Here is a 17,369-nt window from a genome sequence, read left to right as displayed (position 1 = left end):
AACCTCAAACCTTGGATGACATTCACCTGTTTCTGTTTATCTAGCATGTGGTCTCCTTATTAGAAGAAAGGAGAAGAACCCAAATGGCAAAGAAGTAGTCTGCCCGCTGACCAGGGCGCTAGTGACTTCAAAAGCCCAAGCGACCAAAGTCAAAACCCGACCATTGAGCTAGAGATGAAATTCCGCATCTTCGAGGCTATACGTTAGATTATTTATTTAGTTGAAGATTCACGGTGACTTTTGTAACGTACAACTGTTCCCGCTTTGAAATACATCTTTTTTTTACCTAAGCGCGTGCGCCTGCGGTGTCGTCATTGGGCGTCCACCGCGTGGGGATGTTTTCTTGCACTTGTGCCTTTGGAGTTGGACACGAGAGCAAACATTTCTGCACAGGAGCTGCACAGACGGACGGATCCCCCCCTTCCCGCTCCTGCCCCCCGAGCTGTCCTCCGAGCCACTCCGGGACCTGGTGGAAAGTCTTCCCCGCATGTGTTTTCAGTTATGACCTCCCCTCCCCACTCCAGGCCTTCCAGGCCTTCCAGGCCGTGTTGTCAGCCTGGTGTTCCCTTCTGGAGCGACGCTCCTGAAAGCCCAGGAGGCCACGTGAGAAGTTTTCTCCTCAGCTGTTGGCCTCACATCAAAGTATATATAAAAAAAAGTAATACATATTTCCAGACTCTGATTCTGCTCTATTAGCGGTGTCTGGTGGAGGGTCAGTCTTCCTAGAACAGACCTGTCTGAGGACGTGTCTGCGCGTCCTCGCGCCCTGACAACGCAAGACCTCGCCTGCTGGCACGTTGGCGACTGTGCCTAAGAGAAGCGTGTGGAAGTCGGCCTCCAGAGCAGGGGTTTGTGATGCCGATCGCGCAGTGGGAAGACACGTGGGCATTAAGCACAGCTAGGCCTGCCGGGGGTGGGGGGGGGCGCTTACACACATGTGTGCGGGAGCCTGAACTCGGCAGACACACGCGAACATGAGCCAAGCGAGCGAGCAGACCGTGAGCATTTTGTGTCTCCAGAGACAAGCGGGTTAATGCGGCCCCAGGAGAAGACCAGCTACAAAGGTCCGATTAAAGGAAAACCCAATTAAAAGGTAATTAAAGCTCCAAAGTTTTTTTTTTTTGGGGGGGGGAGAAGGGCACAGAGACAAAAGTGCAGTCGATTTTATTGATGTTGGCAATTCTCAGCTTTATTCTGTACAGTTTCTAGAACACCCATCTCAGGACTTGGATCTGTGGGTCATAGATGGTCCCCTCTTCACCCTTTTCATGAGTGTTTTGCCCTTTGTACAAACGCATATTCCTTTAAATTTGCTAGATTAACTTTTTAAATCTCTCTCAAAATCAGAGTGTAGTCCTAACTTGCCACAGCCCTTTCCCTCCCATGATCAACGTTGACCTTCACCTTAATTTCATTCCTCAGTCCGTTGTAGATCCCATTCACAGGCCCCCTCTGTGGCGAGAGTACATGTCCCTTCTCATCGACAAAATCCTGGCGACGTCATCCCATCCTCCTGATGGAAGCCTTGGCCATGTAATGGGGTGACTTTGGTCAATGAAATGGTAACGGAAATGGCTCCTGCCCTTCTGAGTGAAAGTTTTAAGAATCCCCACATCTCTCTTCCTTCTGCCCCAAGACCAGGAGGAGGCTCTCCATCAGCCTGGGGCCCCACGAAGAGCCAGAGCTCCCCCCGGACCGATGTGACGTGTGAGTAAGAAAGAACCCTCTCGTGGTGTAAGCTATTGCAGTGCAACTTAGCCAACAAGGACTGCTCAGAAGGTCTTGCCATGGGTTTGTGAGTTTAATTTTCCACAAATGACATTCGCATCTCTCGAGTCCTGTGGTTTCTGGCCTTCTTCAGATCTTTAAAAACTCAGGAATAGATACAGAATTTTCTCAAATGTCTTTTCAGTGTGTCTGGTAAACCTCATATGGCATATCTCCTGAAAATCTGTCAATTTGGTGACCTGAATGAGTAGATTTTAAAATATCGAACCATCCTCACATTCCTGAGCCACCTCACGGGGTTACCGTGGACCCCTGGACTCGGTAGGGTCACACACTTTGTGTTCGTGCTTTTCATCTTTTTTCCTTAGTGAGATTAGTGATTTGACTTGTGTGTGAATTTTCCCAAAGACACAACCCATGGTTTATTGTACCATTTGGAATTTTACTTTGTGGCTTAATATAGACAATTATAGATATAGTTCTCTTTTTCAGAGGCACTTTGAAAGGAGGCATATTCTGTATGTTTTAAGTATCTCAAATTGATACATATCCATTTTGATGGTTATTTTATTACGTTCCTTTAGCCAGCATGTAGTATGTTATGACTGGGGTCTTCCAGGTACTTATTTTTTGCCTACTTGCTTTAACATGGGTTGAAGGTGGTAAGAATAAAGACCCTTTGTTACCATTCTATATATCTATTTTTCTTTGTATTTTCTGTAGTTCTTTATGAAGTTGGATTCTGTTTTTCAAAAATCTGTATAACTTTCCACTACACTCAAGATTTTCATTCTGGAGAAATCTGATATCCATGTTTCTACCCCTGCATGCTTGCTTTTTTGAATTTCTCTCTCGTCAATAAGGTGAGTTTTCAAAAAAATGATTTGGATAGGTTATACATTTACATTGTTCAAAACAAGTATCTGGTCTCCCCCTCCCCCCTTTCTGCCCCCTCCTTTGCATATGTTAAAAGGCACCTTCTTTCCTGTGCCATCATCTGACTGGTTCGAGTGGACTGGCAGCACCTGGCCCCTGACCACCACTCTTTTTAGTTTCTTATGGACTGTTCCAGATCTTCCTTGTGCCTCTATAAATGGGTGAGATACAGATAAGAGGTTTCCTTTTTCCCATTTTTGTAACATCGTCAGTAATGAATGAGACACGTCTGTATGTTTTCCTGTATACCATTTATTGGATATAATATTCTTAACAATGGCTTTCTCTACGGAAATAGCAGGTTGTTACCTGTAGAACCCCAATATGAGAATTGTGTACAGAAGTAACAGGCTGTAACATAAAAGGTATGTGGAAAAAAACCTTAGCAAACTGAAGCATAAGTGGACGAAGCATGATGAACTGAAGGAACTGGTCTGTTTGGTAGCTGTAACTGCACTGTGCTGAGTGGCTTGAAGCCAAGTGTCCAAGAGATTTACGTAACAGTTGCCACACACGCTCAAACCATGGGTCTTCCCTAAAACCTCCCAATTCGATAGAAAGTAAAAGAGAACCACTAGCTCTGCCATTCCTCGTCCTGCCTTGGACTCTTAGAGGAGTTTCTGTCTTTCTAATTTGAAATATTTCTTTTTCTTTCACTGCCCTACTTACGTGCTTGCTTATAGGCCACGCACATCGATGTCTTTCCACTTCTTTGTGAAACTAAAAAGATCACCAGCTATCTATTGTTTTGTCTGGATTTAAACTGTGCTTAAATTGAGGCCTGAATAAATTATTTTCTGGAAGGAGACTCACAGGGGGAGCCTAAGACATGTTTTTTTTGTTTTATTTTGCAGATGATGTGGAAAATCAGGATGGGTTCCAGAATATTCGACCTGGAAAAGCTGAATCCCACTGAGAATTCCTTTCACTGTGTGGTAAATCTCCAGGCTATCACTACCCATTATTGAATGTTATAACAATTTTATATGCAGTGTTTTGTCTCCTAGTTTTTCTCCCATGAAACAGGCTCTTATGGCTGGGCTGTCAGCGGCCACTGCTGTCCCAAGAGTAAAGAGGGGATTTCCATCTGTGTCTAGGTAAATAAATGGCTTCTGGAAGCAACCTCACTGCACAGAAATGGTTCTTAGCCTGGGGCTCACGAATCTTTCTTAGCGTGTAACTTATATCACTATCAGAGTTTCCAAATAGGTTTTAAAGGAAGACATGTCAACCGGACCTGTAGAGTGAGTCGAGACTTGTGCCATCGTGGATAAACTGATTTTCTAGGGGGTGATGTGCCTGTGGGAGGGACGCTGCTGGAGTCAAAGCAGGGGTGTAGCGGGTGGGCCTGCTCCGAGCCGCCACTCTGGACAAGGGTGGGCTTTGGGCGTCCAGTGGCTGGGCTGGTGGGGGTAGAAACAAACACCCTGCCGCAGCCCCGCCTTGGGCCGACCTGTAGTTGCTCTGAAGGCAGACTGGTCACACGGGAGGGGCATCAGCACTGGGTTTGTGCGGAGACGGGACTGCCCTCTGGGCGAGAAGAGGCAAACAGACGTGGTAGCCTCAGCTGCCCGAGTCCAGACGTGTGTATGGGCCTGATCCTGAGTCGTGGGGGTAGTAACTGTAGTGGCCTGGGGCAGGCCTCTAGGGTGGTGGGCAGGAGAAAAGATGGCAGCCGCAGCGTCCCCCACCTGCTAGCCCTTGTGTATGATGTCACACCCGGGGCTCAGCACGGGCACGGTGACACTTCTGGGGAAGGTCATTATCCTGTTTGGGTCACTTGTGGTTAGCTGGGGTCCTATTGATAGGGAGGAAGGAGCTCCAGAGCGAGTCTGCCCTGGGCTTGCTGCTTCCAGAAGCAAAGGGAGCCCTCCACTGCAGAAGTTTTCAATGAACTCAGCCTCACCAGGGGTCAGCTTGCGTGAGAAAGATCCAGCCCAGCTGCCCAGGCATCTCACCCTTTTAGGTGTCGGGGTCACATCGGCTCAGAATGCTCAGTAAACGTCAACGGAGAGATGGCCGGAGGGTGCCCGGGCGATCTAGCTGGCCCCGCACCGGGCTCACTGCAGCACCAGGGGCGATCGCAGACGCCTAGGAGCAGCTTGACGCTGATCCGAGTTTTCGCTGTTTTTCTTCGAGGGGATACAGTGATGTGTTGTACTGATTTGCCAGAGAACAATGGCCTATGGTTTTAGCCTGAGAATTCGTAATAAGAAGGCATAAAAATGTCCCCTCGGAGACCAGTCAGGAGTATTTATTCTCATGTAGCTTAATTTGTTGCTTTTGTGGTTTCTGTGATGTCATCCCACGTGTGTAAGCTGGAAAAATTCACACTGGGAAGTGTGACCTCTGTATGCATATTTTGACAATGGAAAATGTTATGCATTGTTTCTCTTGGTTGCTACACATCTGATTCCATGTGTCAGGAAAACAAACTGTTACCAAAAAAATTCAGGAGATAAACTTTTAAAGAGAATGCCTGGAAGGTTAGCCCTATACTTCCCAGTAAGTGGGGTCATGTAACCTACAACTCTAACAAGACAGGGGGAAGGAAAGTGACTACCCTCAGGACCTACTTTGAGTCTAGACACGTTCAATTTCTCAGTGATGGCCTTATAAACTCAAACCAACCCTTATTCATGCCTATAAAACTTTAAAAAATATAGACGGCTATGGAAATATAAGTACTGATTTTTGTTTCTATCTATAAGGATATAAAAAGGGAGAGGTACAGCTCCCTGCCCCCCCCTCAAAAAACCCCTGGCTCTTGGTTCTTTTCCTAAGTTAGATTAAAATGGAACTTATTGCTAAAATGCCTCACTTGATAGGTTCTGCATCTTGGAAGTATTGTTCCCTTAATATCTGTATATTTGTCAGTCAGGGGACGTTAGGTTTAAACATGTTCTCATCCAGAAATAACTTGTATGGCTCTACAAAAGCAGTTCGTACTGTAGAGAGAGGAACGGGTCATCAGCTGCAGCCCTACGTGGCCACTGCTGACATCGTGTAAGATCACGGCGTTAACCTTTTTTAATACCAAACTATTCCTGGTTCTCTGAAACGGAAGCACAGCAATTCTAACTAAGGACAGACAAAAAAAAAAAAAAAAAAAAGACACAAACTTCACATCCTCCTCCTCACAATAGGAGGAGGGGCTAAAATGACAGATCTAAGGATTTGGGCATCTGTAAAGACAATACCCACATAATGCACCATAAAAATTCTGTAAACTTTTCAACAGCATGTGTTTTGGCCTTGATACAGTTACCAAATGTGCTATCAGTTTCAGTAATTCTGTAGGTTTTCGTCAGCAGTAATACTTTCTAACATGGCTTTGCCTTTTGAAGAAATTAAGGGGTGTGTGATACACAGATGCATGCTATCGACTTGGAATGTAGTAGAACTGGGCTCCCTTTTGTGTATTTGACATGGATTCGTTTAGTTTATCCGCGATCGTGAGTACTACGTTGCCTGGATACAGTGGGGAACACGGGGAGAGTTAAATGCAGTCTTGTTTTCTGGAAGGCAAACCGATTCTTGGTATATTTTGTGTGTCTCTGCTTCAAGGTGTAGAAAAACCGGTGAACTGACCCCAGCTAAAGTCTTTATCATAAAACACAGCGTGAATTACGGAACTGTTGTCATCTGCCTTCTAATGGGAAAACGAGTCACATATGACCCCACCAGAAGACAGAGGCGTAATGGCATTTTACCTTGTCTGAGTATTTTTGTAATTTTCGTGCTGTTAGTAGATATCCTTGTGAAAACGGCTCCCCAGACATTTGAAGAGTAAAAGGTTGAAGGGGCTGCTGCCCAAGACCGCATTTCATGAATATTTCGGATTAGGAAATGGATTTCCTTATCACATTCTGGGACACACAACAGGTAGGTTGCAAGTGTTTAAAAAAAAAAAAAAAGAATTCAGACCTTACGCTAAAAATATCTTTTAGAGATTCCCACAGCCAAGCTGGAAAAATAGAATCCCCCCCCCCCCGAATAACTGAGTAGTAACTTGATGGCAGACACAGCCTGTCACATAACATTCCATTTGACTGTAGTTTTTGTGGGCACAGGGAATCTGCCTAATTTTTAGTAAGTTGAACTTTGCAATAATACGAGATTTTTATCTACAGCCTTGATTCACTAGCTCTGGTTACTGGATAACATCTGAAAATAGTTACGGTCCCACGGAAAGCCGCCTCTATCTGTCTGAACACAGAACCGTTGTACTATAGTTGAGGAGACAAGGTGGTAATTTGCTTAGCTCCAAACAGTACAGAGGGATGCAGGTCTGCAGCGCCTGGGCAGTAGCCTGCTTGGACAAACACCACCCTTCCCCATCGCAGTAAGGTGCTGATGTCAGCGGCGTGCGAAGGGCAGTGTTTCTGTAAAGCAAGGGTCTTTGCCTGCTCTCTCATGTGCTCACGGCCTAGGAGCTCAAGGTCAAGTTTCTGCCTGGCCTTGTGTTCGAGCCTTCCCTGCTACCCTGGAGCTTCACGGTGTGGCCGGGGGCGGGCTGGCCTGTGAGCTGCCACAAGGCCCAGGGTCTCACTGAAAGCCAGCCCAGCCTGGACGGGAAGCCCCTGGCTCTGGGCTGAGATCAGGGGTCCCAGAGAATCACTCAAGGTTCTACTTGGGGTCTCCTGAGCTGGGTCCGTGCCGTAATCACAGCCGTGGATAGTTGGGGAACCGTTCTTCCAATAAAGCCTTGATCAAAAAGTAAACCTCCTGTCCAGAATCCCATAAAGCATGATATTTCAAGTTCACTAACTATTGAAAGCACACAAGCCTTCCTTCCATGGAAAACTCAGTGATGGTAAAAATGCCTCCCACAGCGCACCGCACTGGGGCCAGCATTCCGCATAAATTAATAATTTACAAATACCTGAGCAAGTATACAGAGCACCACAGCACAGCACCGACGGCAGTAGCTCGAAGTTCCGAGAATAATGGTGTTTTAAACATTTCAAAAAAAAATTAAAGTTGGTACAAAAAAACGAACTCCCACTGGAGTCGAACGATAGTGCAAACTTCTGTCTTCACTGTCGAAAAAAAGGTGTCGACTTGCTTCTCACTTCGTGTAGGCGGTGTGGGGGGGTCTGGGCACTTGGTGTGGGTGTTTGGGGACGGGTCTGCGGCAAGAGAAGAGAAAACAAAATTGTAGACGGAGCCCCTGAAAGCGGTTTCTGCAGGTATGGACGTCCGCGGTCGGTGTCGTCTCCTGCCCCGCCGGGCCTTCAGGATCAGACCAGCCCCGCTGCTGAGGGCTGGAGACGGCTCTGGCGTGTGGCAGGGTTGTGTGTCCCCTAGGGGACTGCCGGCCGCTCAGGCCAGCTGGCCGCTGGAGGAGCCCTCGCCAGAGCTCTGCCTCCTCTCTGCAAGCTGATTCTAGAACCCTGCCCACTCACTAGAAAAAAAATGGGAGCCACGTAGGTCATCGAACATTTTCTAGGAGCCACGCGGAAAATAGAGGAGACAAATTTTAGTGATGAGTTTCACTGCCCTCCATACATCCGTCGTGGCCGTACGTGTCCGTATGGATGCCTCAATGGGAAAAGGCCCTGGGCTGCTTGGCATTTGGGGCTCTAAGTGGTCCCCATCCCGAGTGCGTCTACACTGACAGCATGTGTCGTTTCTCCACAGTGTGCCTGCGGTGACCGGATTAGCCTGTGCTCATCCAAGGAGCAGAGCCGGCACGGGGGATCCCTCAAAAACGAGTTCTTCGAGAGCAAGACCACCAGCTTGCACTGGTGTCAGCGGCCGGCAGGGGGAACGACCGGCCATGGCTTGATGGCACTTCAAAAGGGCCTTCCCCTCATCGTGTCCAGCTTTTCAACAAGGAAAGCAACTTTCAGACTGCCATATGAACCCCGGTGACATAATTAGGATGCTCTGTAATCTTTCTGTGTTTATGCAGTCGGGAACGAAACCACTGTTCTGCCCCTTGCCCGGCGTTATCTCTGGGATTTATGAGGCCGCTCGCTCTCTCGCAGGCCAAACATTTTTCCCAAAAGCTGTAATGACATCACGAATGTGTGTCTTCCCCGTTGGAGACACTGAATTATTGAACCCAGGGCCTGGCCGACCCTCTACCTTTGGTTCTTTGAAACTCCTACAGCAAGCTTCCTGCCAAGGGGGTATGCGTGTCAGAAGGGTGTTTTGGCTTCGGGCTTAACCTACCCATTGCGGGGAGGGAGGGGGGGCGACCTGTAGCCTTTGTCTGGTTCCAGGGTGTAAATCTTCTGGCTGCACGAGCAGGGAGGCGCTGGCCCCCGGCCACGGCCTTTCCCACCTACAGAAATAGCTGCGTGTAACCTCCAGAGCATAGGTAACAGTAACACGTAAAAAAGGAGTTTTGAGTATTTTATGTTTTGCACATAACTTGTCTCATTAGGAGTTTATATAATAGTGGCTCGGTTTAACACCTAGCTCGCAAAATCCCTGGAAAGTGAATAGCTCTCAAACCCAGTGTGGGCCAGCCCCGGCACACGGCCGGCGAACCCCCCGTGTCAGGAGTCCGCCTTCCTCGTCCTCCGGGACAGGGTAAGCGATGACCACAGCTGGGGGACAGTCTCAAAAGGGGATTCCTTTTGTCAGTTTGAGGGAGAAGCTCCCCATTGTACCACCTCCCTCAGTCATCTGGGACCCCGGGCCTGGGGCAGAGCTTCTGAAGACTTCCGGTGGTGCTGGAGGTACGTTCAGCCCTGACAGGATGACACCACTTGGCGGCCGTTTGTCTCCCCCTCTTTGGGGGACAGGGCCTGGCCCCGCTCAAGAGCCACAGCTTTTCCCAGACTCATGATCTAGTGCTACTTGATCTTGGTTTCTCTTGGGGACACTGGGGCTCCTGCCAAGAGCCACCGGGGGATCCTGGGGATTACAGGCATGTGACCACCTCCTGCTGAGGCTCCTGTCTGCTTCGGCAACCTCTGTATGCCGGTCCCAGGAACCGGGCTACAGGAGGCCTGGCCTTAGCCCATCGGCCCATGTCCTGACAGGCCCGGAAAGCACAGGTCTGTGCGGCTGCCCCACGTGGTTCTGGGGAGAAGGAGAGGGGCTCGGCGGTTACACTAACCTGAGGGGCACCAGGCGGAGCCCGGACTCCTGCTGCCCCAGGGTCCTGGCTGAGGCGCTGGCCAGCCGGCTTGTCTTGCTCAAAGGATCCGCAGGCAGAGGCTTCTGAGGGGGGTTTGGCTTACGAGTTCCCTGCAACAAACCACAAGATTACGTGGGATCGCCCATCTCTGTGGGCTGTGGCTAGACCCTCACCTCAGGGGCCACCAGCATCCCCTGCAAAGTGGCGGGAACTGGAGACTGGGGTCAGGTGCTAGGCTACACGCGTTGCACGTCCAGAGTAAGCTTTCTGGACGCATCCTCTCCCCCTACAAGCTGTTGACCTTTGTTAATCGTCTTGCCGACCTTTTCTCTAACATTTAAAAGCTGTATCAATAGCACCCATGGTTACAGACACTCAAGGGCCACACTGGTCACAGGCCTTGGGGTACAGTGGATACTGGTGTTGCCGGGCTGGTGCCACCTGGAGGATGTAAGCTCTCCCGTGCTCTTAAGTTTCCTTTTGATTCGTAAAGGCCTAAAATTGAGAAGTTGGTAAAAATCTTAAATTTCCAGAATTGTGTAACAGAATTCCTTCAACCGCGAATGAATTTGCGAACACAAGTGATCTTTCCCCCACCACGGTGGTGTCCGTATAGCCGGTGATAATCCGGACTGCTGGGTGAAATGCACTGAAAACCTACCCACATACTTAGTTCAAAGAATCACAGACTCACATAGGTTTTCCTCCTAGTGGTCATTTTCTAAGAACCTGTGTTGAGGGACAAGCATAACTCTAAGGAAGCTAATGGAAACGTGTCACATTGACCAGAGCGTGAACTTGGGAGTGAGTCTACACTGGGCTTTAGATCAAGACCAATGCTCTGGGACTGTGCTGCTTACTTGATATGCTTAAACCTCAATTTCTCCCTCTGTAGAATGGGAGGAAAAAAGGGCCACCTCAGAGCATTGCTATGCAGACTACCTAAAATGATGCACGTGGGGGCGCCTGGGTGGCTCAGTCAGTTAAGGATCTGCCTTCAGCTCAGGTCATGATCCCAGCGTCCTGAGATCCAGCCCCACATCGGGCTCCCTGCTCAGCGGGGAGTCTGCTTCTCCCTTTCCCTCTGCTGCTCTGTCTCAAATAAAGTCTTTAAAGAAAATTATTGATACCATCAGCATTTCCTCATGCCACGAATTTTAAAATGCTTAATGGAAATATAAGAAAAGCAACAAACAGAAGAGTAAAACCCCAAGTCACTTGTTTTCAGGGGCCCCTTTCCCTGGCTACCCTGAGAAGAGGGGGTACAGAGGGGGACCTGGGGTGGGAAGTCATTTAAGTGTTGACCGTGTTCTCCTCTTGGCCCACGGTGAACACAGGTGCCAAGACACTTTCTTCTCTGGTGCCTGGAGCCTAGAGGCACTCGCGACTGCATGGCAAGTGTACAGGGAATCGTGCTAGAACCTTCAGGGAGACAGCAGGTCCTAATAAGCGGAAGATCTACTTCACTGGTACAGGACTCGCTCTCCCATACTTCCAAGACCACTCAAGAGGATTCTGAAACACTTGACTTGAATTTCTCACAGTACTGACCCCACTAAAATTACATTTCCGCTGCAAATGGAACTCAGTTGAAAGAATGCAAACGTGTATAATCACCATCGAACATATCTTTGTAAGCAAAGGAAGCAAGCCTGGAAACCACAGCTGGATGGAAAAGATGCCAAGTTGAAACAACGAGCAACGGGCCACTGACCGAGGGACAGACTTCAAAGAGACGTTTCTGTACCAGTTCTTATTAAAGGAAACAAAATAAAGCAACTGCCCTAAGTAGGCATAGAGACCATCTAACGTGCCTATGAGGCTGCGGACTGAGGACAGGCTGTTTGGACATTCAACCAGGCTCTGCAAACACAGGGGTTACTTAGCCTCTAAGTTGTAGAGGGGGGATGCTAACAGGACCTTCCTCAGGAAGTTGATGTGAGGACAGAGCTAATACCCGGAAAGCTCTCCGCACAGGTCCCGGCACACGGTGTCCGACGAGTATGTGCCCGCTGCTACGGCTGTCCCACAGCTATTCGTGAGGGAGCGAGTTTACCGTCTAAAGGGACCGCAATCCTACCAGCAAACGGCGGGTAATAAACCAGGGGAATAACTCAAGCTCCATTTCCTAGAAGATGGCGGAGAACTATGAGCAAGGTATTAGCGTGTGACGTAAAAATGAACGCGTGCACCTATCAAGCTGAAAGGCTTTGAGGTTTAAATGATTCATTACTAAATGATACTAGTTTTGCTGCTAAGAATGAGTAAGTATCTGCCCTTGGTAATAAAGATAACGTCGGGTTTTTATTGCAGTGCTGGAGAAAAAGTGAGGTCCCGGTTATAATGTGTCACAGTACATGGCAATTTATTACGGAAACTCAGGAGATAGTTAGCTTGGCCGTTCATTCTGGTTTGTCTGGGACATCCACAATTTATGTTTATGGCCCTGTTTAATTATTAATCCCCACTCGCTCAGCTATGTCCTGGTTTAAAGGATAAATTGTACGGTCACCATAGTGACCAAAGCCCAAACAGTGGAAATGTGGATCGAAAGTTCTGACCTCAGACCCTGGGATCTTCTGTGAAACGGGTCACACTCACAGGTGCTGCCTAGGTGAGACGTCTACTTCCTGCCATGCCCAAACGGGCCCTGTACGACAGTGGAGTTAGTGACAGATGGTGCAGCCTCCCTTCTGAGACATCAGGCATGGTGACGGGGAGCCTATAACCAGGTGGGAGGAAGCCCTAGCTGCACAGGTCGTGACCTTGCAGGAAGGGGTGGGACACACCCTGTCAGGCATTGCTTTTCATGCTGCCTTTGCAAACCTGAACCTCGGTTTCCCAGGAAAGTCCAGCCTGGCCACAAAGAGTCATCAGAATGGAGTGGAGAATGGACTCCAGGCCAGATGGTTCACACTCAATAAATCTTCCTGTAGACCTACTAAAATCAAGAATTCACACCCCCGTCTCTCTCCCTTTTCAACTTCCAGATATTGGAGGACAATCGGGAGATGCTATTAAGTAGAACTGTCCCATTTGTCCATGTCCTGCTCACGTTTTAGCAGCAGCTACATATTTTTAGAGGGTTGAGAATAAAATTTTAAATCCAAGTAGTATCCTCTACCTTGACCATCATCAACCGTTATCTACCTCTTTGTAAGCGAGAGTAAATGCAGCCTGCTTATCAGAGAGCTCTCCACAGGAAGGTCAGATGTTACCACAGGAAAATGCCAGGGATGCCGCGGATATCCCTGACGAGCTCGCGCAGGGCCAGGGGCGCCATCAGCCCCACCATCCACACTCAGCCTCTCTCTGCCTCTGCGAGGAATACTCTTCAAGAGAACTCCAAGGATAACCAGTTCTCAGGGAAATGCTGCAATTTTTATTCTTTTATTCTTCCTTCAAAAAAGCAGAGGTCTCCACGAATCTCTTAAAAGAACACACTTGCACCTGTAAGATGACCTTGACCCTTCTGAGACTACCTGAAAACAGCACAGAAAATACACATAAAGGAGCAATATTGCATCTTTGAGGAAAACTTACAACCCCAAACAAACATACATAAAAAGGAGGCAAAGTGTCCAGCAGGCTAGGGTGAAGAAAGGTCAGGAGAAGGGACAGGATGCCTGCCATGCCAGCCTGACAGTGGAGAGGGGAAAACCCAGCCCCCCTTGCTTGAAACAGGCATGAGGAGTAAGCAGACACCATGACATGTCCGGGCTGAACAAGCAGCAGTGTAGACAGATCTAGCCATCTGTGCTGGCCTGGAGCAGGGCCGGGGCCCGCAGAGTCCATGCTGGCAGCAGGGGAGGCCAGACCCCTCTTCCCTCAGAGCCCTGAGCACCAGCCTGGCCTTTCCCTCAGCTGTCTTGTGACTGGTTTTCCCGGAAGAACTGCCCACCTTGAAGGAGGAATTGGCCACCCTGGGAAAAAGAAGGCAAACAAAGAACCCACCCTGTAAAAATGTCTATCCACAGAAATGAAAGAGGGAGGCAGCAAAACTCAAAACCATGAAAACCAAGGATGGAAACAGTACCGAACACAGGGCTGTGAGGGTCCTAGCTGGGGGAGATGACAAGTTCCACAGTAAAACAAAGACCACAGCAAAGGTGACACAACATATATAAAAATGGTGTCACTTAAGGGATCTGATAGAAGATAGAAGAAATACCCACATTTATTTCATAAAAACTTTCCTGAAACAGAGAGTGTCAAATCTATGGATTAGAAGGGCACCCTGTCTCCCTGGGAGAAATGAAATCAACTCGATAGTAAGACACAACCAACTGAAGTTACTGGACAGCATGGAGACCAAATCATATCACTTCAGAAGGCAGAAAAAAACCAGCTTCTGATCTGTTCCAGGGCAGACAGAGGAAGCCCAGGTGTAAGAGTTTTGGGAAAACGAAGTGTAATCTATTATTTTTATATACACACTGTGGCTGAGAAGTGAAAGCAACTGCCAAATGTCTTTGAATACGCAAAGCTTCAGGGAGTATACCTCTGTGGCGCTCTTGTGGAAGGATGTACAATAGAGTGATGTCAGCTAGCGAGGCAAGGAAGGAATACGTGGCAAAAAGATTGTCTGTGAGCATTGAATCTTTTCGGTGTAGACCTGCGTCTATCCAAACTGTGGCATTTATGTCTATAGAACAGAATGTTACAAAGCATGATAATGGAGACACTACTACAGAACTAACCAGCTGGGAGGTGAATCTCCCATTTCTGGTCATATGGCAGGCTGGTTATTTTGACCTATTTTCTCTCTAAAACCGCTGAAATTGTTGGAAAACACACACACACACTTTTTTTTTCCTTTAAAGCAGCAAAGAGCTGCAAGATAGCAAGATATACCAGGTCAACATCTCACTGCAAGCAGCATCTGGCAGAGGTGGGTAGTACACTGAAGCTGAGAAGACATTTGGCAAATTAGGGAAACCTAAGTTTTGGTTTTGATACCCTTTCATGGTAAGGGAGACAGGGGTCCAAGGTCAGCACCAGCCCAAGTTTAATAGATTGTTCCCTTCCCAACCTCTCTCCAATAAAGCTGGACTCCACAACAAACTATACCTCAGGTAAGAATGTTCTAGAAGTGCCAGGAGACTGTAAGGAGAGTTCCCTTGGGGCTAGGCAGACCAATGTAGGAAAATGAACTGCTAACCACAAATTGCCCTTGAGGACCTGAAGCTGAGATCACATCACCTTAGTGGCTCAATCAGCACAAGCCATTTTGAAGGGTCTCAAACTGGTACTGCCTCCAGGCACCAGGCAGAGGCAAAATACGTCCTCTCTGGAGGGTCGCACCATCATCCTAGAGCTCAAAGAACTTCCAGATGGTTTTCTAGATAATTTTCCAGAAAAATGAGCAGCTCACAGGACAAAATTACCAAGCACACAAAGGAGCAAGGAACTGTGAAAGAAACCTCAGGAGTAACATACCCAAAGTCTTCAGATTGCGGAATTATATGAACACATTTTCTGTGTTTACGGAAACAGAAGACAAGCCAGCATGTCTGAATAACGAAAATTTCTAGAAACAAAAAGTAAATAAAACATAATTGTATCAGAAAGAATAAAATACCTAAGAATATGCTTAACCAAAGGGGTGCAAGACCTGTACTCTGAAAACTATAAAACACTGATGAAAGAAATTGAAGATGACACAAACATATCAAAAGACATTCCATGCTCATGGATTGGAAGAGCTAATATTAAAAAGTCCATACTACCCAAAGCAATCTACAGATTCAATGCAATTCCTATCAAAATACCAACAGCACTTTTCACAAACTAGAACAGATAACACTAAAATTTGTATGGAACCACAGAAGGCCCCATGAGCCAAAGCAATTTTGAGAAAGAAGAACAAAGCTGGAAGTATCACAAGCCCAGGTTTTAAGATATACTACCAAGGTATAATAATCAAAACAGTATGGTACTGGTACAAAATGGACACAATGGTCAATGGAACAGGACTGAGAGCCCAGAAACAAACCCATGTTTATCTGGTCAATCAATGACAAAGGAGGCAAGAATATACGATGAGGAAACGAGTGTCCTTAGTAAATGGTGCTGCGAAAACTGGACCACTTTCTTGCACTACACACAAAAATAAACTCAAAATAGGTTATAGACCTGAACGTGAGACCTGAGATCATGAAACTCCTAGAAGAGACCACAGGCAGTAATCCTTTTGACTTCGGCTTTAGCAACATTTTTCTAGATATGTCTTCGTAGGCAAGGGAAACAAGAGCCGAATCAAAAATCTTTGCACAGCAAAGGAATGAACAAAACGAAAAGGCAACCTACTGAATGGGAGAAGATATTTGCAAATGACAGATCCAATAATGAGTGAGTTATAACCAAAATATACAAAGAACTTGCAGAACTCAACACCAAAAAAATCCAATTAAAACATGGGCAGAGGACTTGAACAGACATTTTCCCAAAGAAGACCTATCGATGACCAACAGACACATGAAAAGATGCTCAACATCTCTGATCATCAGGGAAACGCAAATCAAAACCACAGTGAGGTACACGTCACACGTCAGAATGGCTAGTATCCAAAAGATAAGCAATAACAAGTGTTCGCGAGGAGGTGGAGAAAATGGAGCCCTCGTGCTCTGCGGGTGAGGATGTAAGTGGGTGCAGTCACCGTGGAACAGTATGGAGGTTCCTCAAAACATGAGAATAGAAATATCATACGATTCAGTAATTCTCCTACTGGGTATTTACCTAAAGAAAATGAGAACACTAATTTGCAAAGCTCTAGGCACCCCGTGTTTATTGCCGCGGTATTTACAATAGCCAAGACACAGAAGCAGCCCAGTGGCCAACAGATGGACCGATAAAGAAGACCTGGTGTAGCTGCACGATGGAATATTACTCAGCCATTAAAATGAATGAGATCCTAGAGGGTATTACGCTAAGCGAAATAAGACAGAGAAAGACAAATAACCCTATGATTTCACCTGTGGAATCTAAACGTGTAACCTAACAAACCAAGCAAATGAACAAATAAAGAAAGCAGATCTTATACGCAAGTAATGAATCAGGGAACATTACATCAAAAACTAGGGATGTACTGTATGGTGACTAACATAACATAATACAAAATTATAAAAAAACACGAAAGCAAGCAGAAACCAATCCATCAATACAGAGAGCAAAACTGGTGGTTGCAGTGGGGGAGTGGTAGGAGGATGGGTGAGAAGAGGTGAAGGGGAGTGGCGGGTACAGGCTTCCAGTTAGGGAATGAATAAAGCATGGGGATGGAAGGCGCAGCACAGGGAAGACAGTCAATGCTGTTGTCATGGCGGGGTGTGGTGACAGACGGAGTGACACCTGCGAGCACAGCCTCACGTATGGAGTTGTCAGAGCCCCGTGTTGTGCACCCGGCACTGATCTAGCGTTCTGTGTTAGCTGTCCTTCAATAAAAAAAAGTAAAACACAGTTGAATGTAAGTGCAAACTGTGTGAAGCCAGTTGTAGTTTGATATTATTTATGTAAATTGAAAAACACGGCATACTGTATATTCATTGAATATAGATCTACGTGAAAATATTGAAAAAGTTCTTATAGAAAAATCCACACCAAGCTACAAAAG

General features: G+C 47.1%; 2 protein-coding genes across 10 annotated transcripts in view; one reads left to right on the top strand and one right to left on the bottom strand.

Moving 5' to 3' along the window:
* FANK1 (fibronectin type III and ankyrin repeat domains 1) overlaps positions 1–9,029 on the top strand; it is a 112,766-nt gene extending 103,737 nt beyond the window's left edge. For 3 of the 9 annotated variants that reach the window (XM_087862576.1, XM_045809526.2, XM_045809527.2), the window contains exons 11-12: positions 45–1,093; positions 1,423–5,785. In XM_087862576.1, the coding sequence (XP_087718702.1) occupies positions 45–98 (54 nt within the window). In that variant the 3' untranslated portion in view covers positions 99–1,093; positions 1,423–5,785. Of the gene's footprint in view, positions 1–44; positions 1,094–1,422; positions 5,786–6,413; positions 6,550–8,307 lie in introns of those variants that run through there. The other 6 variants (XM_087862575.1, XM_087862574.1, XM_045809524.2 and 3 more) reach the window with 6 other exon arrangements.
* The window catches only part of ADAM12 (ADAM metallopeptidase domain 12), a 333,867-nt gene continuing 323,061 nt past the window's right edge, over positions 6,564–17,369 (bottom strand). The window contains exons 22-23 of the mRNA XM_045809515.2: positions 9,740–9,870; positions 6,564–7,796 (exon numbers count right to left, since the gene is read on the bottom strand). Of these exons, the coding sequence (XP_045665471.2) occupies positions 7,736–7,796; positions 9,740–9,870 (192 nt within the window). The 3' untranslated portion in view covers positions 6,564–7,735. The remainder of the gene's footprint in view (positions 7,797–9,739; positions 9,871–17,369) is intronic.

This window comes from Ursus americanus, chromosome 6, assembly GCF_024610735.1.
Source record: "Ursus americanus isolate L20-20 chromosome 6, mUrsAme1.1.p, whole genome shotgun sequence".
Classification (NCBI taxonomy): domain Eukaryota; kingdom Metazoa; phylum Chordata; class Mammalia; order Carnivora; family Ursidae; genus Ursus; species Ursus americanus.
The sequence above is the reverse complement of the archived record's forward strand: the minus strand, read 5'-3'. Positions and strand labels throughout refer to the sequence as shown.